The sequence below is a fragment of the Haemaphysalis longicornis genome, unplaced genomic scaffold (assembly GCF_048455015.1).
Source record: "Haemaphysalis longicornis isolate Haplotype H1 unplaced genomic scaffold, Haemaphysalis longicornis Haplotype H1 scaffold_4, whole genome shotgun sequence".
Classification (NCBI taxonomy): Eukaryota; Metazoa; Arthropoda; class Arachnida; order Ixodida; family Ixodidae; genus Haemaphysalis; species Haemaphysalis longicornis.
In genome coordinates, this window is record NW_027526361.1 from 157,204,083 (window position 1) to 157,230,092 (window position 26,010).

A 26,010-nucleotide genomic window follows, 5' to 3' on the forward strand; every position below is an offset into this window, starting at 1 on the left:
AAACGTACAGAATGTTTTATTGTCAGCCATCTAGCAGTCGCCTAACTCCGAAGATTTACTCTATTGATTTATAATTACTGTATTTGGGAGAACGGCCTTCTGTCAAATTACGTCTCCATATTTTTGGAGCAATGTTTTATATGAGCGTATCAATCTGAGTGTTAGCTAGGATCACTCATTTAGTCGGTCTTACAAATAGTCATTCGTCATACTACAAGAGGACGTCACTCTCTCCATTCTTTTATGTTTCTAACGCGTATATAACGTTTTTCCTAGTGCTGGTAGTGGCAGAGTGACACTTTACTCCTGTATTCTTATAATAATGTCTAGTATGTCTAATAAAATTCATTTTTCCGCCACACGTTTACTAGCTGGTTTTCTTGATTCCATCGCCGACGTGCATGCTATCTCACTGCAGCGTTTTTATAAATTTCCACCTTCGTCGGCGGATTATACACCCATCTGATTTCCTTGACAAAACCGTTTCAACGTTGTCACCATAAAGACTGTGTGCTGTTGCGTTGCTTGTAGTGTGTACATTAGCCATGTGAAATGCAGTTGAGCAGTATTTTTAGATGTTATCGCACTTGTTTTGAATTTTTTGGATGCCCTGAGCATTCATCCCAGCTAGTAAAATAGATTTTAGTTGTTTGTTGATATTTGCGATATAAACCGATACAGCACCTATACCTTGCAGGTCCTCCCACCTTTCTTCTGTACATTCTGGTCGCCATCGCCACTGGCCACGCCGTTCCGCGGCTGCCCATGCTCCTGTTTCCGCCGTTCCTGCTGGGCGCCTCAACGATTCGTGCCGTCAACCTAGAATTCGAGGCTGAAATCTGCGAAGAGATGCGTCGACGGCAGTACCAATCCGATTTCGATATGAAATTCTGCGAGGAAATCAACCCATTTGGGTCTGGAATTATCCACTGCTGCAAAAGTAAGCGATCCAGATATTTGTTAGGGCAGACATCTTTATGGGAATCAGGGCATGTGTGCGTAACGAAGCCTAATTTCTTTATTGTACAACTTCTTTAGCTACTTGAAAGCGCAACTTTTGTTGTGTTTGGATTTACCTAGACTCAGCTTGCCGACCGAAAGTTAAAAAAACTGTTGAACGCAACATTTATATCAGCAAACATTTTCCAAATACTTCATCTTATATTGTATTTTATAGCTGTCAACATTGCTTTAAAAGAGAAAACACAACAAATTTGAAGCAAAACACGAATGCACAACTTATTCTTGCACTGCCTTTAAGTTAAAAATAAACGCGACCAAGCTTTTCTACAGCAAACTACAGATTGGCAGCACAAGTATGGTTGAAGCGCAAACAACCTCACAACCCCCAGCAGCGCCCTTACCAACCACAACAACAGCAAAGCGCTTGCGCTTGAGCTTCGAGAACGTGGCTCGAGCGACAAGCACAACAGTAATAGATGTCCGACCAGATGGCCCGAAATGCAGCTGCGCGAACAAGGGACAATAAAGTTGACTTGACCAATGTCCCATTACTTTTGTAATGGGATGACCTACAGAGGTGTGGTGGGCGCGAGAGGTGGGCGGAGGATAGGGGAGAGGGTTATTAGCCAGAAGGCTATTGCCATTAGAGGACATCTGTAGCAAGCCGAGCTGATATGCGGCCAATTTTTTTATATACTTGCTTATTTCAGCTGCAATCATGGCAGCGAGGGCATTGCAAAGGGAGCAGAAAGGATAACGGTAAAAACTAAGCAACAATTCAGTGGCATTCCACACTACAGGAGGATGACCGGTGGAGCAGTGTGTGGGTTTCTACAGCCCAGACGCACACCTCATCGTGAAAATGCGGTGGCACCCTGTGCTGTAACATCATGAGCACACGCTCAACCTGTTGAACGTCACGCACTGCGCGAACAAGTCAGGTCCCCGCGGACGCAGAAGCAATTACACAACCCCCACAAGCGACTCCTTATAGGTTTACCACAAACTGTCGCTTAAACTGCGGCACTGAGCTGGAGAAGCGTTCAGCGAATTTTTGGCCACGCAGAGGTCTTGGTTTTTTCGTTACGTGTTAATTGGGGTGCCTAAGAACATCGCTGTTACGCTTGGCGTCACGGCCCGCTTGCCGTCAGGGTTCTCTTTCCGTCACAATGAGCAAATTGCCGTTTCTGCTCGCAACGGCGTTCCTCGAAGGCACGCCATTCTTTCTCGCTGCGAACAACTAGCGTCCATCCAATAGCTCAACTCAAACTAAGCTGCAGTAACTGCGCTAGGCGACTTATGTCACAGCACACAGCGACGCACATTGAGGAGGCACAACTGGCGAGAGATCGCGGGAAGCAAACATTTGGCCTGTGTTGAAGTGAGGCGGAGAATACACAACGGCTTTTCTCTGCATAAGAAATCCTAAAATGTGGTAGCTATACTATAACAGCTCTGTTGTTAAAAACGCAGTTACAACGATGAAGGGGCGCAGTATCTGCAGCATCAGCGAACTGTTGTTATTGCTATGAAGCAGTAGAACGCAGGCAATACGAACGGGTCGAGGTGAGGACAGAAGTTCAGACAGAAATGTACGCTGGAGATTGTCCTTTCTGCCAAGGATGACGATGAAGGGGTTGGTGAACAACGCCCTAGGGAACGAAGAATCTCCCAGGAAACTTCTAACACACCGAACAACAGGGCTAGGGAATGTCATCGTCCAATGGGCAGATCTGTGCTGGTCACATCGGCTGTTCCCAGCGGTTCTTTGCAAACCAGAGGCTGAGGACACCACGTGGGCATTTGGTGCGCCTTTCGGTTACCGGGGCTAGTGCGATCCGACACGATTCAAGCGCCTTTTAAGTCGTCGCTTCTGCTGCAAAGACACAGTGGAGCTGTGGGCAGGTGTGGTATGCACAGCGTACCCTGCACCAAAGATGCTATGTAGCGGTGGGACGAAGCAGCCAGGAACCATGAAAGATGCGAGCGAGGTATCCTGAGATATTTAAAATTCGGCCTTAAGCGAGTCCGAGCAACTCGTCATCTCAAATATATCTTCATTGCCGTGGCCGAAAGATAGTCAAAAGTAAAATAGGATAAGAAAAACAAAGAGGTTCTAGGCAGTGCAATATTAGACTTTTACTTGAAAAAAAGGGAGAGAGAGCGGAAGAGTGAGTGTCAGACGATCAGTGTCCTTGTCCAATTTTCCTTTACGTTTTTGTGACGTTTTGAAAGTAGCACTCAAACGGGTGAGTGGTTTTGTGCAAACGTTCTCTGTATGAAGCAATTAGGGTGTCTTGTGCTTCGACAATGACTGACACTGATTTTATAAGGATAATCTGACGTACACAAGAAGATATACGAGTATGTTGTCGTGGTACCCCTTCCACGTGGAAGCAAGCACATTTTTGTAGGTGGTATGCTGTAAGCCTGATTTTGATGTGAATTTGGGTGATGTAAATTGGAAAACGATGAAAGTGGATGTAAAAACTTTCCATGCAGTTCGAGAGTTGTAATGATAACCATGGTCTGACGAGCCAGGATATCAATAAGGGAAAGACATTTGTGGTTTTGTATCTCTTCGGCACCGTTGGTAGTTACAGCAGTACTAGAAGCGTCCCCCTTGTGTAAATATGGCAGCTGTAACGAATGTTCTGTGGTGATGATTACCCCTTAAGTTCGTGCGTCGCCAGCTTTGCTGACGCGCCATATGTTACCACAGGAACGACGCTTTGTTGCCGAATACGCCTAGATATCCGGAATCTGCATGGGACACGAAACCTTAGACGACTATTCACTTAGGGTAATGCGCGGGCCGCACACATACCTTTTTGGCATCCTCCCCCTCACGCGCCAGAAGGGTTTTCGCGGTGTGACTTCCACCTGTGTATATAACCCAATATTCATGCTTTTCTGGCCTTCAAATATACTTTTGCTGTTGTAATAGACCACAAAAATGGGTATGTGCACCGTCAAGTGTGCACTCTTCCTCACTCCATGTTCGCATCTCGTTACAGTGCTCTTTCCGATACGAGAAAGGGAGCCGTGGGTAGTGACAACGCCCTTTACAGTCGACTCGTACGGAATCATGTTCGACCTAAGCATCATGATCATGCTGGCAGTACCGGTCTTCTGCATTGTGTTTTGCAACCTAAACAGCGCATACGAAGGTGAACCCAAGCCCCGCGATCTCCACACGCGAGAGCTAGACGACGATGTAGCCCAGGAGAAAAAGCTGGTAAACCTTCTCTGCCGCAAGAAGTTTCGCGACCACGTCATGCTCGTTCGGAACCTGCACAAGTTCTTCGGGGAGTTCTATGCAGTGCGTGGCGTGTTCCTGGCCTTGCAGCCCGGCGAATGCTTCGGCCTGGTTGGAATCAACGGTGCAGGAAAGAGCACCACTTTCCAGATGCTGACCGCCCTTCTTGAGATGAGCGACGGCAACGCCTACATGAATTCCCTCGTTCTCTCGAAGCAGCCACGGGAGGTGAACCTTGATCAATGCCTTCATATACGCTTTGAGAATGGTTGCATCGGACGTACGCATCGGAAGATAGTTAAAATAAAAGAACTGTCTCAATATGCACTGAGAAATGTTGCATCGGACGTACCCGTACGAAGATATTCAAAATAAAAGAACTGGCTTAATATGCACCCTGAATGGTTGGCTCGAACGTACACGTAGAAAGACAATTAGAATAAAAGAACTGGTTAATATGCACTGAGAAGTGTTGTATCGGAATTACGTGTAGGAAGATACTTACAATAAAAGAACTGGCTTAATATGCACTGAGAATTGTTGCATTGGACGTACGCGTAGAAGGATGGTGTAATGTAAAAGAACTGGCCTATTATACCCTTAGAAATGTTGCAACGGATGTACGCGTAGGAAGACAGTAAAGTAAAATAACTGACTTAATATACACAGAGCAGTGTTGCATCGGACGTACCCATAGAAAGAGACATAAAATAAAAGAACCGGAATAATATTTACTCAGAAGTGTTGCATCAGACGTATGCCTAGGAAGATAGTTAAACTCAAAGAACTGGTTTAATATGCACTGAGAAAGGATACATCGGACGTACGTGTACAAAATAGTTAAAATAAAAGACCTGATTTAATATGCTCTGAGGAGTGTTGCCTAGGACGTACACGCAGGAGTACATATAAATTAAAACAACTGGCTCTTCCTGCACTGACAAATGTTCAATCGGACGTTCGCTTAGGAAGAGAGTTAAAGTAAAAGAACTGGCTTAGTGTACATTGAGGAGTGTTGCATCGGACGTACACGTAGGAAGATAGTTCAAATAAAAGAACTGGCTTAATATGCACTGAGAAGTTTTGCCTCGCACGTACGCTTAGGGAGATAGTTAAAGTCAAAGAACTGGATTAGTATACATTGAGGAGTGTTCCGTCAGACGTACGCATAGGGAGATAGTTAAAATAAAAAAACTCAGTTAATATGCAGAGAGAAGTGTGGCATCGGACGTACGCGTAGGAAGATAGTTAAAATAAAAGAACTGGAATATTATGAAACGAGAAATGTTGCAACGGACGTAAGCGTAGGAAGACAGTTAAAGCAAAAGTACTGAAGTGTTGCATCGGACGTACGCGTAGGAATAGACCTGAAATAAAACAACTGGCTTAATATGCACTGAGAAATGTTGCAATGGGCGTACGCGTAGGAAGACAGCTAAAGTAAAATAACTGGCTTACTATACACTGAGAAGTGTTGCATCAGACGTACGCGTAGGAAGAGACGTAAAATAAAAGAACTGGCTTAATATGCACCCTGAATTGTTGCAACGGACGTACGCGTAGAAAGATAGTTAAAGTAAAAGAACTCGTTTATATGCACTGATACAGGATGCATCGGACGTACGCGTAGGAAGATAGGTGAAATTAAAGATCTCACTTAATATGCGGTGAGGAATGTTGCATCGGACGTCCATGTAGGAAGAAATGTAAAGTAAAACAACTGGCTTTACATGGACTGAGATATGTTGAATCGGACGTACGCGTAGGAAGATAGTAAAGTAAAAGACCTGCCTTAGTATGCTTCATGAATATTGCATCGGACGTACACGTAGGAAGAGAGTTAAAATAAAAGAAGTGGCCTAATGTGCAGAGAAAATTGTTGCATCGGACGTACGCGTAGGAAGATAGGTAAAATAAAAAAACTGGAATAATATGTACTGAGAAATTATGTAACGGACCTTCACGTAGGAACAAATATAAAGTAAAACAACTGCCTTTACATGCACTGAGAAATTTTGCATCGGACGTACGCGTAAGGAGATTGTTAAAGTGAAAGAACTGTCTTAGTATACATTGAGGAGTGTGGCATACGTACGAGTAGAAAGATAGTTAAAATAAAAGAACTAGATTAGTATGCACTGAGAAGTGCTGCATCGAACGTACGCGTAGGAAGATACTTAAGGTAAAAAAACCGGCCTAATATGCACTGAGAAATGTAGCATCGGACGTACGCGCAGAAATATACTTAAAATAAAAGAACTGATTTAATATGCGCATACGAGTGTTGCATCGGACGTACGCGTAGGAGGAAATATGAAGTAAAACAACTAGCTTTACATGCACTGAGAAATGTTGAATCGGACGTACGCGTAGGAAGATAGCTAAAATAAAACAAATGGCTCATTATGGAGAGAGAAGTGTTGAATCGTACGTACGTGTAGGGAAATAGCTAGAAAAAGAAGTGGCCTAATATGCACTGAGAATTGTTGCATCGGACGTAAGCGTAGGAAGTTAGGTATAATAATAGAACTGGCTTAATAGGCACTGGGAAGTGTTGCATCGGATGTACGCGTAGGAAGACACATAAAGTAAAACAACTGGCTTAGTATACATTGAGGAGTGTCTCATCGGGCGTAGACGTAACAAGATAGTTAAAAAATAAAAGAACTGGAAGAGAGAAGTGTTGCATCGGACGTAAGCGTAGGAAGATAGTTACAGTAAAAGAACTGGCTGAGTATACATTTAGGAGTTTTGCATCGGGCGTACACCTAGGAAGATATATAAAGTAAAAACGCCGGCCTAATATGCACTCAGAAATGTTGCATCGGGCGTACGTGTGCGGATATAGTTAATAAAACAACTGGCTTAATATGCACTCTGAAGTGGTGCACTCGACGTACGTGTAGGAAGATTGTTAAAATAAAATAACTGATTGAATATGCACTGAGAAATGTTGCGTCGGACGCACGTGTAGGAAGATCGTTAAAATAAAAGAACAGGCATGAAAAACGATGCCATCCTGCCCTGCGAAACTGAATGTCCAGCGCAGCTGTTGTACACCGCTATATACACATGCTGTTGGGGGAGCGTATGAAGCGTTCTCAGTTGTCTCTCAGGCTTGTCGCTTGTACTGCTTGTCTGGCGGCAAAAGCTTGGCACTGACGCATGCCATCGGCGTATTGGGCGCCGCATGTTCGGTCCTGCCTACACGAACGCTTGCGCTGGCCCTGGAATTAACCCAATCGCCTTTCGGGAGCAGATGCAAAGCTAATCTTAGCGAGAACACAGGAGGGTCCCATTGTTCACGGGCGCCTTATCGCCAATCTTGCGATTTCGATGCCTGTTTTGTGGTGTTTCTATAAACGAACACTGAGATGCCACGTTAGTCTGACGCACGCGCTCCGCGTCTTGGATGAGAACGGCTCAGTACTGGCTGGGTTTTTTGTTTTGTTTACGACACGAAATTTTTGAACCCACGAGACGCTAACCGCTTCACTGTAGTATGTACCGAGAAATGTAGCATCGGACGTACACGTCGGAAGATAGTTAAAATAAAGAAAACTGGCTTAATATGCACCGAGAAATGGTGTATTCGACGTACGCGTAGGAAGATAGTTAAAATAAAGAAAACTGGCTTAATATGCACCGAGAAATGGTGTATTCGACGTACGCGTAGGAAGATAGTTAAAATAGAAGAACTGGCTTAATATGCACCGAGGAGTGTTGCATCAGACTTACGCGTAGGACGATAGTTAAAAGAAATGGCCTATTATGTTCCGAGAAAAGTTGCATCGGACGTACGCATCGTAAGATGCTAATGAACATGCCTAATATCCGCCGAGAAGTGTTGCATTGGACGTACGAGTAGGAATATAGTTAAAAAAAACGAACTGGCTTTATATGCAGCGAGAAATGTTGCATCGGACGTACGCATAGAAAGATAGCTAAAATAAGAGAACTGGTTTTTCCTATGTTAATTTAGGAACTATAAATACCTTAAATAAGAAAGCTTTAGTCATGGTAACAACGCATGTGATCATATTTTACAATTTACACACATTGTAACGGAGCGCGGCTATTTCGTAATAAGGGCTGCACTAATTTTCGGAACGCCTTGAATTTTTAGACTGCATAAGCAGATTGCCCATTATCTTTATTTGGGAAGAGTGCGTAACTTGCGTATTTTTGCAAACTGTGGTCTGCTACGCTTGGCTGAGGTAATTAAAAAGCTTTGGTGGGTTCTTCTTTTCTGCACAAAGCACTTCACGTGAAAGGGGGGTCAGTGCCGTAACTAGAGTATGGTAAATATTAAATGGTTCTTCGCACTTGCCTTGAAATAATGACGATTCACATAAACCATGAAAGCAAGAAAACTTTCTCATGTTTGAACATGGTCATTACTTAATGAGGCAAAAGAGGGCCGCAGTCTGTGCTGAAGTGTTTGTTTTGAAGTTAACAGAGCGGCACTAGCACGTAAACATATTTGCCCCGTAGCGATGCATCTTTACGACATTTGAAACACCTCATTTTGCTGAACATTTTTTTCCTTGCTCGTCATTTGTTGCAGTAAGGGTATTTGATTTAAAATCACTTACCCCCATCGAGCAGAAAACAATGTACATTACAAAGTGTTTGATCTTTATTTGCGCGAAGAAACCTGCCAGTGCCAGTTCAAGATAACATCATTGGGTGCATTAACGTGTAAACCATTCACGCCACGGGTTCTAGAACCATAACCTGTCCAAAACCGAAAACAATTTTCAACCGCTTTTTAATGGCGCCACGGGCTCTAGAACCATGCACCCATAACCTGTCTTAAATCTAGAACATTTTCATGTTATTTTTTAAGGTACATGGGAGACTTCTGCCAAGGTTCCTACTGGCATAAATTTTTTATGGCGCTTATTAGGAACATAACAGTTTTTCATTTGGTATGGAACTCTGCGTGGGCCACAAAGTCTGCCTTAGTGATGCATCACATATTCTATCGTTACTGATGCCTTTTTATGTTGGATGTTGGAATTGTAAGTTAACAGAGCCACAAGCAACCAGCCGAGAGCTTCGCCATGTTAGCTGAGTGCGCGTTTTTTGCGGCGTAATGTTAATATATTTCTATACACATCACCAGAGCCTGGGAGGAGCATGTAGGGGTGGGGCATTGGATTGCATTAGAGAGCACCTCTTAATAACGCAGTTGTGAACAACAAATGAACAACGAGCAGTAGGAACAAAACTTTGAAAAAGCAAAAACCTAACAACGCAGGAAATATGAGAAACAGCAAAAATGCCAAAACAAGAAAGCGAAATACTTCCACAGACATCACAAATATTCTTTTTCTATGCAAGCCAAAACAGTAGTTTGATAACATGACGTCTGAGATGAGTCGGCTACGTTGCGATGATAACGAATTCTATGCAGTGATGTTGAAAAGTAGCGGAGAATTTGTATACGCGTTTGTTCTAGCGAACATCACGAGAACTTTGTGCGCACGATCAAGATGAGATTAGGCATGAGGAATGAGATAGTGCGAAAGCGAGTAGGCCCTATGATGACAGAGTGAAAGTATGATAGCCGGGAAAACGTGCAGAGCATTGCGAGAGGCGGAAGATCAGCGAATCTTTTAGCGAAGGTACACCTGGGTGCTTAGAGTGGAAGGGTGAAATCAACATTACAGTTTTATTTTGGACAGACTCCAGTAAGTATGTAAAATTGGGGTTTACAGGAGTGCAGTGTTGTAGATGCATACCTTATTGAAGGAATAATAAGTGAAACACAAGAAGGAAACGGGGTTAGAGAATTAGCTGTTCCAAGCGATATTTTGGAGGCCAAGTTTTCCCACAGCTTTGCTGGTGATAAGTTTGTCCTTGCTGTTAAGAACGCTGTCCCAGCGAAAGCCGAAACACAAACCATACTTTCAGACTCTACCATGTCTCCGAGGGAGGTTGCGAATTGTATTAAATGAGCCACGGCACTGAGCGTGATGTAGCTTATTACCTACCTTACTCGCCCCGTGCTTGTTTGACACAACTTGAAGTGAAGTTGTTAGGCTACAGTTTCAAACAATTCGTTCCCACATTTAACCTCGTCTAAAAATTGCAAGAAAAGCTTGTGGACATTTGGTAGTTGTGATGAAAGGGCACCTAAATTCCCCTATATTATGGGCTCAGAATGATTTACAGTAGGGTCTCAACAGACGTGGAACATGCGTCATGTCACATGGGAATCCTCATACCGGCCTAATAAAGCCCACCTTAAAAATAACAAAAACTACAGAGCTATAAAAAGCGCATTAGGAATATTCATGCCCAGACTAAAATTATAAATACGAGCAGTTCCTTAGGTAATGGTGTTCTAAGTTCGCAATTTAATTACATGTGAAATCTCGCTGCTCACTAGAGCACCACCGCAAGGATATCAACGTTGTCATGAACATATAACGTACAAAACATAGGAGTCAAGGTGTTTGAATTCCGCGCGTACATTATTTGCCCATAACCAGTGCAGGCCGACTTTGCGGTGTCAATGGGATGGGCTTTTTTTCTTCCGCTATCCTGTTCATGGATTCCCTTTTCTCACATCTGCGCTTTGCAGTGGCAGGCCTCCATTGGGTACTGCCCTCAGAGCGACGCTCTCTTGGGCAAGCTGAACGCTTACGAGACGCTGCGCCTGTTTGGCCAACTACGCGGCGTGCCGGAAGACCAGATGCACAGCATGGTGGAGCGGCTCATCAAGTTGGTTGACTTAGAAGAGCATGCAAGCGAGCCATGCGAGAACTACAGGTACTCGACCCACCCAAGTGGCGATAATTTTGGTATGCTCCGCACGGTGTCGCAGATTCTTTTACCGTTCGGTATCAGCCATTTTTCGATCTAGCCAGAAGTTAATCGGAAGTGCACAACTCAGGATGTCGTTTAAGGTTCCCAAGTGCAAGAAGTGTTTTTCCAGCTGCGACTTTTTTACTTCCATTCTCATGTCCTCTAACTGGTCCAAGTAGAGGTTCCCAATGGCACCATTGTTATTCTGAGATTGCCACATTTGAAAGCAAAGATTTACTGATCTCGCTGAGTGGTTTTGCCGCCGCAATCGGTTTAGCCTTCATTTGACCGCAGCTGCGCCGTATCTTTGGCAACGCACCACGTGACTCCCCAGACCAAGCTCTGCTGACCGAGCTCGTTCGCCCACTAAATAAGGACAAAAAAGGGCCGCGTCCGCTGTACCACCTCCGCGACCGGCTTGGCGCATAATTCGCCGCTGTTGTTTCGCGCCTGACCACGTGACTCAGCACTTGCATGCCAGGTTGTCCATGAACGGGATGGAGGCCGTGCCATCTTCTCTGAGTGCAATGCGGGCGCTGTAATATCGCCTCCTGTATTTTTACAATGCCAAACGCATCAGCCCGAACCTGCCAACCAAACCATCTCCTTCTACTCCAGCCAATTCCAATTCTTCCAATTCTTTTTACATGTTCCCCCCCTCCCAAAAATAAAAATAATAACCTGGGGAACAACACCCGCTCCAGCAACGCTATGGCAGGTTGCAGCCAATCAAAAATAAATGAACAGGGGTTATAACCCAAACGTACTTTTTGTAGTAAAAGCCAATTTGTAAAATGCAAAATTAAATACACCCCCATATTGGTACACTTTCGGCCAGTTCATAGCAGTTCGGCCAGTTCGTACCCGCACGGCCACGCATGTCCACTGGCCCGTCCACACGCTTATGAAACGTGAGCGTACACCGCCCTAAAATCTTAAGACATGCCACTAGGACACGAGCGGGTCACCAATCCTGCCGTGCCCATCCGAATGCACGGGAACACCACTGTCAAATCGCGAACGGCACGCACTGTTTGAAAACACGGCAGCAGGAGCACAGCACAAATGAGCAGCGTCCGGAAGAATTACGCAGCGGATGACTGTACAGACACAGTTGACTCCACGAAAGTCCCAGAAGCAGTAGAACTTGAGTTCCGTCTTCTTCACATGTCTTTACCTTCAGGCGTCGCCCAAAAGGTCGTAGGGGAAGGCAGATGTCATGTGCAGAGCCAACAGGTATCGGCTACTAGATGCCAAATTCACTATCGCGAAATGTCCGGCATGCTGTTACCGACAAACTCCACCAGTCCTATTAAAATTTTCACCGCTTCAGCGTTGTCCAGTGCCTGACGCAAATAAGTAGGTTCCAGTGGGAGGCGAACGAGGCGACTTAATCTCGACACAAAGGGAACTGTTTTTGCACATTCCAGGAGATAGTGGCTGATGGAAGGAGCACTGAGTCCGCAGAAGCACGTATTGTTATGCAGCAGATCAACCCGGTGGAAATAATGGGGAAACCGTCCATGTCCAGTGAAAAGTTGGGCGAGTCTTCGGGGTGGAGGAAAGAATGGCGGTATGGCCAAACACTTGGTACCCATCGAAACAACTCAGTGTCTGTGTTGTCAGAGCTCCACCTACCGTGCCACTGCAGCCGACCTACCTTCAAGAGCCGTGCTCTTACAATTCGCTTCGAAGTACCCCCTCCACTTCTGCACCCCTAGTTGCCGCACTTGTAGCGACGAGATCGGCGAGCTCATTGCCCCACACACCGGAATGGCTGGGAACGTGGAAGAGGGAGAGTGGAACGGAAGAAGCCAGTGATTGATAGTTTACTTGAATTTCGTGAACAGTTTCTTAGGGGTTGAAAGGATCTCCTAAAGCCAAAAGCAAAGACAGACAATCAGAATAAATGAAAACGGGACAGGAGGGCTTGTTGTTGTTGAGGTAGAGAAACAAACGGTGTAAGTCAATAGCTTTTCGAAACCTTTGCGTCACCAAAACCTCATCAGACGAGCTGAGCACAACGAACGCTGCACCGGCAGATGTCGTGGTGAAAGGACCGTCTGTGTACGCATGTAAACCGGGACTCAACTTTATCTTCTCAGCTGTACGGCAGTTTATCCTGCGGTGTGGAAGAGCCAAGCGTAGAGCGGGATGACAGCAGGTCCAGAGAAGAGGATATTCCACCTCGCCCGGGAAAATGCGTGTTCCATGCAGCTCAGTGGACTGCCACCGGTGAAACAAGTCGAAAAGACCTGTCTCGATGTCCAAGACGATCGACAGCGGAAGGGAGTTTGCCAATACTTCCAGCGCCGCGGTTCTAGTTGTGGTGTATTCTCCGGTGACCACAAACAGTGACGAACGCATCAAGGAGTGAATTTTAGCTTTTAACAAATGGTGCTGATGATCGCCCCACCATGCCGCTGCAGCATAAGTTACAGTCGGCAGAATTGCTCTGTGGTAAAGAAGGCGAAGGTGACTGCGGTCCAAAAAGGAATGAAGACGCGCAAAACCGATGAGGGCGGCGGACATCTTCTCAATGCGGTTCCGCAAATGATTCGTGTGGGCAACAAAGGTCAAGTGGCTATCGAACACCACAGCCAAGAGCCTCATCTCAGTGACTTGCCGCAAAGTCGTGCCGCACAGCTTAATGGGCGGCTTCCGCTGTGCACCTCTCTGTCCTCTCGATACCAGCAGACATGTACACTTGGGGGGGGTTCAATTTTAACTTCGCAGCACCCGTTCATTTTAATATTTTCTCTGGAGTCTCGTTGGCGAGATTCTCAAGCGCCCGCCGTCTACCTCCCTTGATTACGACTACTGTATCGTCAGCGTAGGCCTGAATATGCACATTAGGTGGTACAGGAAGGCGCAGTAGGTCATGAATCGCGATGTTCCATAATAGCGGGCTCAAAGGTGGGCCCTGGGGGCTGCCCATCGTTGTCTGGACACGCACACTCCCCGCATTACTTCTGTAGTGCAGCGACCTTCCATCTAAGAAGGATTCAAGCAAGCGGTAAATGTTAAAAGGGCAGCGGTGGGCTCGCAGGAAGTAAATCAAGAAAGGGTGCCAAATTGAGTCAAACGCTCCTTTAAAGTCCAATGAAATGAGCAGAGCCAACGATCCCTCTTCACGGCAAGCCTGGAGATGCAAGCGCAGGTTGTGCAGCACCGATGTCGCACTCTGTCCCTGAGTGAATTCATACTGATGTTCGTGCAGTAGGCTGGACGTGTGCAGGAAGAAGTACAGTCGACCGTTCAGCATGCGTTCCAGTAACTTACCGAGTAGAGATGAAATGCAAATGGTGCGGTATGAAGAGGGGTCATGCGGCGGGCGGTTCGGTTTCAGAAGAAGAACAACCCTCGCTTCTTTCCAGACCGACCGGAAATGGCCGAGGGATAGGCACGCATTAAGCACGGACAGCAAAAACAGGGAAGCATGCCCAACAAGAAGGGCCAACATACTCTCCCCAATCGGTAGCCTTCCCAGCTCTTCAGTCATGTGTCCAGTTCAGCTTGGGGCGACGCGTGGTGGAGAGCGGCAACGTTGCAAAAACATTTTCCGCCGTGGCTCTGGGATTTAGAGCGCTGTCCCAAGCGCCATTACTTTGACAATATGGAACACCGATTGCCTTGGCAACCAGGTACAAGCCGCTCCCAAATTAAGTTACGGTTGCGTGAGCCAATCCCATTGGGAAGCGCGCGATGTGTTTGGCATTGTAAAAATACAGGAGGCGATGGCTAAAAGCTTTGTGCCGTCATCAACAAGCAGCGTCTGACAACCCCGCCGATTTTTCCCGGCTTGCCGATCTTCTCAGAAAGCTCCAGAAGTGGGACCACAACCATATACAAAGGCAGGCCACGGACGATTAGTATAATAAGGACAAATTATTCGAAGAGTAAATAAATAAAATAAAGACCCTAAAAGGCTAAGCGAGGCTTTCAATTTGCATATCTGCGGTTGGCGAGCTAAGCCTCAGCCATTGTTTTAATAAAACAATTGTAATTTGGGTCTGTAATTGCTGGCAGGAACCTTTCTAACTCCATTTTGATCAAATATACCCCGACAGCAAGCCTGCAATACGGAGTACATTGAAGCCGCAGGGATACATTTCTTTCGCTGCACATTTTTTTTAATCAAAGAGAAACATTCGAATTACGGTTACAGCAAGCAAACACATTACCGCGGCGCTCCAATGAGCTTAGACGACACAATCAGGTGGTGCTAAATGTAGAATCACATTAACCCCTCACTGATGCCTTTATTAAAAAGCAAAAAGGGATAAAGTTGATACTGGAGTCAGTCAAGATTTTCGAATAATTGACGTTCACACTCGTGCAGCGGTGGCCAAAAGCGCAAGCTGTCCATAGCGGTGGCCATGGTCGGATACCCCCCTGTCGTGTTCTTGGACGAGCCGTACGCAGGTGTCGACGTGCTATCGCGGAACAAAATGCGTGAAGCTATGACTGCCCTCAAGAAGTCTACCATGACCTCTATTGTGCTCACGTCCCACAAGTGAGGGCTTTTGTCTGGTTTTTGGTTATTATATTTTAAATGCAAGCCTGCACCGACGTGCCCAATGACATACATATTGGTTTGCAGACGGCAACCCATCTAATGAAATCAACATACAGCCTCCTCCACTACTACTGTGGGTTCAGCTGAACAATTATACGCTTATATTCACGAAAATTTAGGCAATCATTTGACAGTGTATACCTTTAAGCCATGAAAGTAGAATGGTTTGTAAACACGCGTGATTTATTGCAGATGTAGCTACGGAAATCTTATTCCATATAAGAAACAATAGCATACGCAGGCATAAGTCGCGCAAATAAATGTTTTTTTTTATATTTTGAGAAACCCTCAATAATTGTAAAATCAAGTTTTGGTAAGAGAATTTACTTCGAAGTTCACTGCGGCGTAGAAGAAACTAATTATTGTTTGCTACAATTCGTTTGCATTGAGAACACTTGAATGAATGTCCAAATTATCCTGCAGAAATTTGCTTCTCCACATTTAATAAAAACTGCGAGTTAAAATATAATTTAATATGTTAAGTCCGAAGTTTTAGAATTTCGGGAAAGAAATGGAACGTTGCAAGAAAATGTTTGATTTTTTCTTCCCATCATCGACGAATGTAAGGCCAAATTGCCATCTCCGTCCCTACCAACCTTAAGAACAAAGAAAACAGCGTGTTATTTTTAGCAGGCTTAAGGCCGCTGCTATAGGACTTTCAACGGAGCAGTTTCAGAGAATGCGAATCTGTGTTTTGCGGTGTTTTGCGAAAAAAATTTTTGATGCGAATGGCAAGTTTCAAGGGCTATACGAGGAAAACCATCACCTTAAAGAATTTGGCTCACTACGCTTTCAGTTGTCAGAGTGGCCGGTTTTAGTAAGGACTTGTCTTGGAAAGAGATTAAACTGTTTAATTACTTGAAAACTGATTACATTGCGTTATAGGATCGGGGAAATAGCACTGAGAACGTCCGTCGCGATGCGCGGCGGTGGGGCGACTCCTTGCGCACGAAGTTCAGTTTACCCTCGCAAGCGAGGGTCCGAAATCCGAACCACACGTACACAGCACGTATAAACGCGGGCGCCGCTCGGGGCCGCGTGATGGTACGTATAAACACTGGCGGCGTCTCGGGGAGGCGTTGGCGGCGTAAGCTGTGGCGGTGTCGTATACGCTGCAGGGCCGTCTTCTCCGCTTTCCATTCGTACTTCTATTTTCTTTCGTTCGTCGGCCCCCAGCGAATTCTTCGTAGCCCCTGACACGACCTCCCTTTAGAAGGATCTGTCCCCAGGTCCTTCACCGAGTTGGCGCCCGATGGAGCTATCCGCGAGCTCTGTGGGTGTCCGCGTTGTTTGACGTCCGTTCGTATCCAGAGACGCAACTGTGCGCAAACGTTTGTGCAGTTGCTCGATGCTGGCGTTTTGTTTTTTTCGTTGCTCCGGATAAACTTCGTTTAGTGGGCGTTCGTTTCGAAGAGGTCGGCGAAGTTCAAACTGACTTGATTTTTGCGTACCGTGGGATTCCTTTCGTCGGACGTGAACTTGGGAGCATTTACGGCGTTGCGTTGGTCACGTCGCTTCCGTCGGCGATTGAGTCTGTGTAGCTTCTTGCGGGTTTGATGCGCGTGGGAACGTGGGCGTGCGTTTCGTCTGGTGGCGAGATGCCTTCCGTGAAAGTCGCGGAGTTCGGTGCGTTGAGGGCGTTGTTTTGCTCGAGGTGTGCGTTTCGTACGGTTCGGGAGCCGTTTGTCCTTTCGTTCAGCCTGCGGTGGCACGGCGTTGTCGTGAAGTGGCGCGGCTGATCGGACAAATTCGTTGCGACTCCTTGCTCGCCTTCGCCGTGGTTGCCCTCGGAAGCGAAGCTGTTGTGGGAAAATGGGCGTAGTTCGCCTCGCCCATTCGGTCCCACAATCTTTGGCGTCGTAGGCGTGGCTTCCTCGGTAGGGAATTCGATGCCCTTGTCTGGATCGGTGTCGTTCCTTGTCGTTCTCGCCGTGTCCGTGTCGTCGCTAAAGCTCTGGTCACTTGCCGGTTGTTTCGAAAGTGGTGCGGTAGGCATTCCTCTCGTGCAAGTAGGCTCGATGGCGTCTCGTTTGCCTGGTGCCCGTACGCTCACGGCTGCATCCTCCTGTACCATGGTGGTGTTTGTCGGATGAGTCTCGATCGGAGCAGCGGGGCCCGGGGAACTTGTACGTTCCGGCTCGAACGGGCCGCGTGCGCTGGGTGCGTAGTTGCTCGTAGATGGGTTCACCTGCGCGAGTGCGGTGTCGTTCGTTGGGTAAACTCGGGCTGTAGCAGCGGGTGCCGGAGAGCTCGTACGTTCCGGCTGGGTTGAACCACGTGCGCTTAGCGTTTCGTTTCTCGTGGCAAGGTTTGTTCCTGCGGTTGTTACGTTCGCTGGACAAGTCCGGAAGGCAGCAGCGGGACCGGAGGGTGTCATGAATAGCGTTTCCTCCGTGCGTGCTGGCTTTGTCGCGTTCCGTGCGTCGGGCGGTTCGTTGGTCGTGGTCAGCGCCTCTGGTCTGGGTACGATGTCGTTCGTCAGCGGTACCTGTTCTGGAACAGCGGGTGCGATGGTTGTCGTGCGTACCAGCTCGGGTGCGTTCCGTGTGCTGTTCGTTTCGGCTGTGGTGGTGAGCTCCACCAATCCAGGCACGATGTCGTTTGTCACCTCGGATGCGTTTCGTGTAGTTTGCGTCTCGTTCGTCGGGGCCATGTCCACCAATCCGGGTGCGTTGTCGTTGGTTGCGTGGACTGGGGCCGGGACAGCACGTGCGGAAAATTTCGTATGCACTGGCTCGGTTGCGTTCGGTGCTCTGGGCGTTTGTTTCGTGAGCTCCACCAATTCGGGTACGGTACCGTTCGTAGGTGAGGTCTGGACAGGGGGAGCGGGTGCCAGGTGCGTGCTGCGTTCTGGCTCGTGCGCGCTGCGTACGTGGCGCGTCTCGTTGCTCCTTGCCGAAAGGACCTGCGCGTTGGTGGTGTAGTTCGTCGGTTGGCTCGGTGTCAGAGCAGCGGTTGTTCGCGATCTCGCCAGGAATTCACTGACCTTGGCTTGCGTTTCCGTAATCGTGGCGATCACCTGGGAGAGGTCCAGTGAGCGGGTGGTGCACCGTTTTGCATGCGTCGTTTCGTTCGTGTGCGTGCTGTTGTGCGTGCTGCGCGTCTCCGGACCAAGGTGTGCGTCGTATCGTTGAAGGCTTGCCGCTGGCTCCGGCACCGTGGGAAACGTGTGGCCGACTCTCGCCAGTTGTCTCCGAAGACGTTCTCGTTCTTCGCGCAGCCTCCTGTTCTCGAATAGCGCCGCTTGCAGGTTCGTCTGCCATTTGTCGTCGTAGGCAGCCTGAAGTATCGTTGGCACATTCGATCGTTTGGAGAGCTGGTGACGTTTTTTGTTGTCCTCTAGGAGACGCGAGACGATGTCGTCCTTACGGCCAGAGCAAGGGAGCCTTCGTGATCGTAGTTCATTCACCAACTGCTGCTTCGTCGCTGAACACAGGACGTCGCGTTCCGTTGAAATCAGCAGCCGGTCGATCACCGTTGACGTGGAGTCTGTCGTTGCCCCTCGTCCGCGTGCACTCTCGTAGTCATGGTGCAGTTCGTCCGCGTCGTTCGTCTCCTCGTCCGTTCGTTCCGTGGCCTCAAATCCTGATCCTGTTGGCTGCGCCATGTCAGAGTGGCCGGTTTTAGTAAGGACTTGTCTTGGAAAGAGATTAAACTGTTTAATTACTTGAAAACTGATTACATTGCGTTATAGGATCGGGGAATTGGCACTGAGAACGTCCGTCGCGATGCGCGGCGGTGGGGCGACTCCCTGCGCACGTAGTTCAGTTTACCCTCGCAAGCGAGGGTCCGAAATCCGAACCACACGTACACAGCACGTATAAACGCGGGCGCCGCTCGGGGCCGCGTGATGGTACGTATAAACACTGGCGGCGTCTCGGGGAGGCGTTGGCGGCGAAAGCTGTGGCGGTGTCGTATACGCTGCAGGGCCGTCTTCTCCGCTTTCCGTTCGTACTTCTATTTTCTTTCGTTCGTCGGCCCCCAGCGAATTCTTCGTAGCCCCTGACACAGTAATCCGCAATCTGCCTCACGTATATGTCAGCTCTCTTCTCCAACTTCGCAGCATGGCTGAATGTGAGGTGTCCTGCGACCGCATCAGCATCATGGTCAAGGGGCAGATGACCTGCCTGGGATCGTTGCAGCATTTGAAAACCAAGTTCGGCAGAGACGTCACCATCCAATTCGTTTTGCCTCGGCATTCGAAGGTTGATGCACACGCCCTCAACATGGCTGTCGTTCAAGCGGTCGCAGGCGCAAGGCAACTAGACGAAAAGCACGTGAGTACCATATGAAGGGGACAACATATTGGCACCTGGTATCTGTGTGTAGAAAGGATCCCTCTTCATCTTATGGATCATGTCTTGCTCATTTTCTAATTTTTTTGCTATCGCAGTTACATTGCAGTCCCACATCATTAATTGGGGTCGAGGTAGTGATGATATGGAACGATAGATTATTGTCATTCCCACCACCAGCAGTAGCCTTTATTTAGAAAATGTGATGCGTCCCGCTTTGGGAAAACGCTGCGTCCGACGTGGGCGGGTTGTAAAATGGTTCGAAATATTGCCGACAGTGCAAACAAAATTTCGACAAATCTTTCTGCAACCTTTAGGCTGGTGTCATGCAACGTTTAAATGTGAGTCAAGCAGCTCTGTCTTGGTTTCAGTGCATGGTTTTTAAACTGCATAGAGAATATGGAGAGACTGCACATCATTATTGGGACACCTTGAAGGTAGCGCACTTTAACACGGACACTAGCGAAAGAAACGACAAACCACAGCGTTGACTCACAACTGATTTTTTATTAGAACAGACAGACACTTAAATACTACAACCTAAACTCATGTGACCGGACATCACACATTCGTCACAATCCAGCGTATCATTCACAAAACATGACAGGCATGAAACAGACTGTGTGGATTAAGGCGCGTGTTATAATTCCGTTACAGAGCGATTTAAAAATTCAAACTCACTCTCATGTAAATGAATCGACGGCACACTAAAGCACCACACCCCTTTTTTCTTATCTTATATGCTTCAATAATCTCTCGTGTTAACTTATACCTGTGCACAGATATTATAACCGTTTCCTGGAACGCATGCTCGCACTTGCACTTAGATGCGTGTTAAGAAAAAAAGGGGGGTGTTGTTTAATTGTGCCGTTGATTCATTTACATGTGAGTGAGTTTGAATTTTGAAATCGCTCTGTAACGTAAATATAACACGCGCCTTCATCCACACAGTCTGTTCCATGCCTGTGATGTTTTGTAAATGATACGCTGGATTGTGACGTATGTATAATTTCCTGTCACATGGGTTTAGGTTGTAGTATTTAGGTGTGTGTCTGTTCTAATAAAGAAAACAGTTGTGAGTCACCGCTGTGGTTTGTCGTTTCTTTCGCTAGTGTCCGTGTTTAATTGCGGTTCCTTCAAGATGTCCCATATGGATTACCAACTAGCCCGATTGTCACTTCTTCTACTACCTTATTGTTTTAGCGAGGGAAGTTTTTAAATACCTATTTTTACACCTCGTTCAGGTAAAAGTATATTGCTGTGCGGATCACTGCCACGGCTGCGAGCAGTTGTTTTGGCTGCATATGTAGGGCCGCTGGATAAAACAAGCTGAGGGAATTCATGGAATGTCTACTGATGCGTAGGATTCTTATGTCGCTCATCTAGAGGGTGAGTTTTTAGAACCAAATTTGTACGTTTTTTTAATACGGTGTTCGACAAATTATCTCCATTTACGCTAATATAACAATTACAGGGGAACTTGAGCCGAGTCTTCATTTTTATGGAAATGCAGGCTTTACACGGTTCGCCACTTTTCGCTATTTATTTCGTTTTCCAATTTTGTGGTGTTTCAAAATTCTCTTCTATTCATTTTCTACATTTACACTATCATAACAATTACAGGTAAAACTTCCCCATATCTAAATTTTTGTGAAATATGGGGCATTAAACGGTTCTGGCGTACGGGTACTCGGCAAAGAATACTGCGCATTAAAATTCCGGTTAAGGGCACCTGCAAAAATACAAGTTTACCGTTGAGTGGAGATAGTTGAGATAGTTTTACTGCACAAAATTGGGTTGGCATCATTCTAGAAATTCAACTTCTCGCCTCATGAGGGCCCCACAAGCACCTGCGGCTGCAGTGATGACTTCAGAATTGGCCGCCCAGTCTTGGAGCCACGAGCCAGTTTGGCATGATGTCACCTGTGTCCGTGTCCGGATGATGCGTTGTCGGTGTACAGCGACGTTTGACATTTACTTGCGCGTATCTTCAGCAGCAACGGCGATAAAATTCTGCTGAATAGGCAAGCTTTTGCTATGCGAAATTTTTTAAACACCCCTATACTAAGCCAAAAAAGGTTTTAGCCACAAGCTGCTGCAAATGCGTCCGAGTGTCTGTGATCGCATAAAAGATGGCACAAGCATTGCTGTCGACAGAATCGGATTTTTTAACTGTCCGAGTGCGCTTGTCTGAGTGCAACCATGGTTCTTAAAAAAGTTGCCCTGCCTATCATTCCTTTATTTGGTACTACGCGGTGTCTGATTGGTCGCTCAATTTGTATTCTTATTGTCTACCCTAATAAACAAGCTCTCGTTCTCTATATCACTGTGTTGTAGATGATTTAGCATAATATCCGCATACCTCTTCAACTCTTTGCCTTCATATAGTCCTTCACAGTCTAGATAACCAAACATCTGGCCTTCAATTGGTTCTACGCTTACCGCTTCGACCTTGCACGGTAAATCATATGCCTCCTTTGTGTCTTCATAATCAACTCACTTATCAGCCGTTTCAGAGGCTGGATTAGCTTCCGATAAAAGTTTCACCTGCTGATTTGAGACCAAATAGAGGCCCGTAATCTATGACATCAACATTGTTTTGCATCACCTGGAGCTAAGCAAGATGCGTCAAAATCTTTAAAAGCACCTTTTGCGGTTTTTGTCATCAATTACAAAATACTGCTGTGATTCCAACCCACCAATGTCAAGTTATTAAAAATCAAACAGTTTATTCAAACCGAAAGTATTATTACATTTTAGTGCTTGATCAACGACGGTGCATAGTATTGTCCTAAAAGGAGACTTGAAGATAACAAATAGGTCCCAGCTTTTTAAAGGCGGTTGTCACCAAAAACTGTTTCCAAATATCAAACAATTTACATTTCATGGTGGTTCGGGAATCTTGCAAATATAAAAGGTATGCGCTCTGCAAGATTTGGTTTACAGTTGTATATGAAATACATCAGAAACATTACAGCACTGTGTGACCACCTTACAAAAAGTCACCTTAGAATTGACCCCTTTTTATGTTGTTATGAAGTTGCCTCTTTTGGGAAATGTGGGCGCGTTGATGCCTATTCATACTGGGAAATAACGTCACAAAAAAGACAGGGAGAAGATGGGAGACATCCATATCTGCGCATCTTTTCTGTCATCTTCCCTTCCCGCAGACCAGTCAAGACAAGAGGTAAAAATATTTTTTCATCTCTCATCTGTTCCAGGCAGCCTTCCTCTTTCCTGCGTGAGAGCTGTTTTAGGTTCTGTTCTGAACGGAAATTTATAAACTCTCGCTCTCCCCAGGGCCTCCGTTTCATCGTGGAGCAACGTCCGGCCTGGAGTGCGCTGTTCCAGCAAGTGTCCGCCTTGAAAAAGACCTTCGACTTCCAACACATCATTGTGACGGACACGAACCTCGAGGAGCTCTTCCTCGGCTTCGCCCGCAAGGCTCGGGCAGAAGCAAAACTGGCCATTAACGACTGATGCCGGGACTCTCAAACTGCGCACATTGTTGAACGCGGAACTCCTTTGCTGCGGTTAAATGTAAAAGTTGGCGTACTCTGGATGCGAATATTATATATTGCCCGGTACAACTGTAATTGTTTTGCTGAACGCTTCTCCATAACGGTAAACATGAGGGTAACCTGTAGAAAAATGAAATCCGTATTGAATGCGGGGTTGTCCTCTTCACACAAATGTGTTTTAGTCAGTGCTTCCAACAGAAACGCATATTTGGAAAATGTCATCGCTGTCATGATTACGGGGGCAAAGATGACGTGTCATAGTAGAGCCACAGGCCGACGAAGACGAAGACGAAGAGAAGGCAAATTTCCCGCGAAGAGAGCGGACTAATGGCAAGGTGACGCGAGGGAGGCACGTGGAGAATTAACCAATGTGGTGGTGACCCGTGCGGCGGACACGGGCACAGCGAATGGGAGAGTGCCGCGACGGCCGGGCAGAGGCTATTTATCCCGGGGCACTCGCCGGGGGAGAGAGACCAGAAGAATGCCACAGCAGGAAGGTCAGGTGGCACGAGTCCGAGGAACAAGCCGGGGGTACGAGGCAACGCCATCGACCAGAGCCACGCCAGCCTTGGCCGGAGTGGACCGACGTGTAATCGGCTCCTACTTCCGCGTCGTCCCACCAACCTGCGCTTTGGTGGCCCCAGCGGCGACGGTCGGGCGTCTGCGTACAGCGAGCACGCACCGTCAACTAACGCCTTGGCGGTCCCCACGCGGCGACGTTCCCAGAGTTCCCGTTGCTACCTGCTTCCACGGCGACGGCCCCGAGGCCAGGGGTTGCTTCCTGCTACGAGGGCTACCACGAGTAGTAGCTGAAGAGCGGTACACCGGCGCCAAATATTTGTCACGTTTTGTGGCACGTCTCGACCAGCTCAGAAGAATGGACACGGGAGAGTCGTTGGCATATTTACCACAGCACACATTTATTATGTACAACTACAACCCTAAGCAAAGTAAACACAAAGCAAACAAAGAACTCCAAATAAATTCCTAAATACTAATTCCTAACAAAAACCCAGAAAAGCCAACCAACCAAACCAAAAGTCACTACAATGAAGTCCTTAATAATGCAACCAGTCCTAGTTCATCTCTATACAACGTCTATGTCAACAATCTTAACAATAAGGGCCATATAATATCAAGTCCCTAGCGGACGCGCCTACCGCTGTCTCCGGCGCTAACGTGTCGAAACCGTAGCGTGGCCGTGACACGCTGGTGGTCGTCGTTGTCCGCTGCCGCGGTGCCGGTGGTGGTGGTACCAACGTAGTTGTGCGTGGTAGTCACCCGATGGACCGCTCTTCAGCTACTCCTCGTGGTAGCCCTCGTAGCAGGAAGCAACCCCTGGCCTCGGGGCCGTCGCCGTGGAAGCAGGTAGCACCGCGAACTCCGGGAACGTCGCCGCCTGGGGACCGCCAAGGCGTTAGTTGACGGTGCGTGCTCGCTGTACGCAGACGCCCGACCGTCGCCGCTGGGGCCACCAAAGCGCAGGTTGGTGGGACGACGCGGAAGTAGGAGCCGATTACACGTCGGTCCACTCCGGCCCAGGCTGACGTGGCTCTAATCGATGGCGTGGCCTCGTACCCCCGGCTTGTTCCTCGGACTCGTGCCACCTGACCTTCCTGCTGTGGTGTTCTTCTGGTCTCTCTCCCCCGGCCTGTGCCCCGGGATTAAATAGCCTCTGCCCGGCCGTCGCGGCACTCTCCCATTCGCTGTGCCCGTGTCCGCCGCACGGGTCACCACCACATTGGTTAATTCTCCACGTGCCTCCCTCGCGTCACCTCGCCATTAGTCCGCTCTCTTCGCGGGAAATTTGCCTTCTCTTCGTCTTCCTCTTCGTCGGCCTGTGGCTCTACTATGACACGTCATCTTTGCTCGCTTAATCATGACAATGGGCCCCCTCTTCAAAAGTTTTTTCCCAAAAAACTGCTCACTTGTAGCCGATGTCTCTTCAGATCACCACCACTGTTCACTACTCACACACAACACACCTTATCACACACCACCGTTCACTTTTTCTTCACTCTACAGTTCACTTCTTTCTACACACCATCATTTCACACTTCACCTCAACCTCACTTTCTCAACACATCTATAGTTCACTCGTGTCTACAGAACACACCCATTCGTGCACACCACGTTCCCGATTTATCACCAATACATCACTTTCTCAAACACCACTCTACTCCAACACTCCGATCTAACCCATCATAAAATATCAAACACATCAATCATCTCTTATTCAACAAGCCTTCCTCAATCCACATCAAAAAACGTCTTTTCCTCCTCCTACTCCTCAATCGACACTTTGAAACCACTTCTTTTATATTTACAGGTCATACACCGTCACCACTCTACTCATACACTCGACTCGAACACATCATCCAATCAAACGCATCAATAATGTAATCTTTGACACCACTGTCTCAATCCTAACTCCGTCACTACATCAATCATATTTCCATTGTATACATCTACACCAAAGCGTGCCTTTTAACTATACTACCATATTTATGCTCTACCACCACACACAAATTATTCGTTACCGTTATGGGTCCTATTTCTGGCCAAGTCGAGTCCATG

The 26,010-nt window shown here is 47.2% G+C and overlaps 1 protein-coding gene across 1 annotated transcript in view; it reads left to right on the forward strand.

Annotated features, from left to right (window-relative positions):
* The window catches only part of LOC144180064 (ATP-binding cassette sub-family A member 2-like), a 41,210-nt gene extending 17,671 nt beyond the window's left edge, over positions 1–23,539 (forward strand). The window contains exons 4-9 of the mRNA XM_077708472.1: positions 698–940; positions 3,981–4,450; positions 10,815–11,002; positions 15,381–15,554; positions 19,681–19,894; positions 23,213–23,539. Of these exons, the coding sequence (XP_077564598.1) occupies positions 698–940; positions 3,981–4,450; positions 10,815–11,002; positions 15,381–15,554; positions 19,681–19,894; positions 23,213–23,392 (1,469 nt within the window). The 3' untranslated portion in view covers positions 23,393–23,539. The remainder of the gene's footprint in view (positions 1–697; positions 941–3,980; positions 4,451–10,814; positions 11,003–15,380; positions 15,555–19,680; positions 19,895–23,212) is intronic.
* The last annotated feature ends 2,471 nt before the right edge of the window (positions 23,540–26,010 follow it).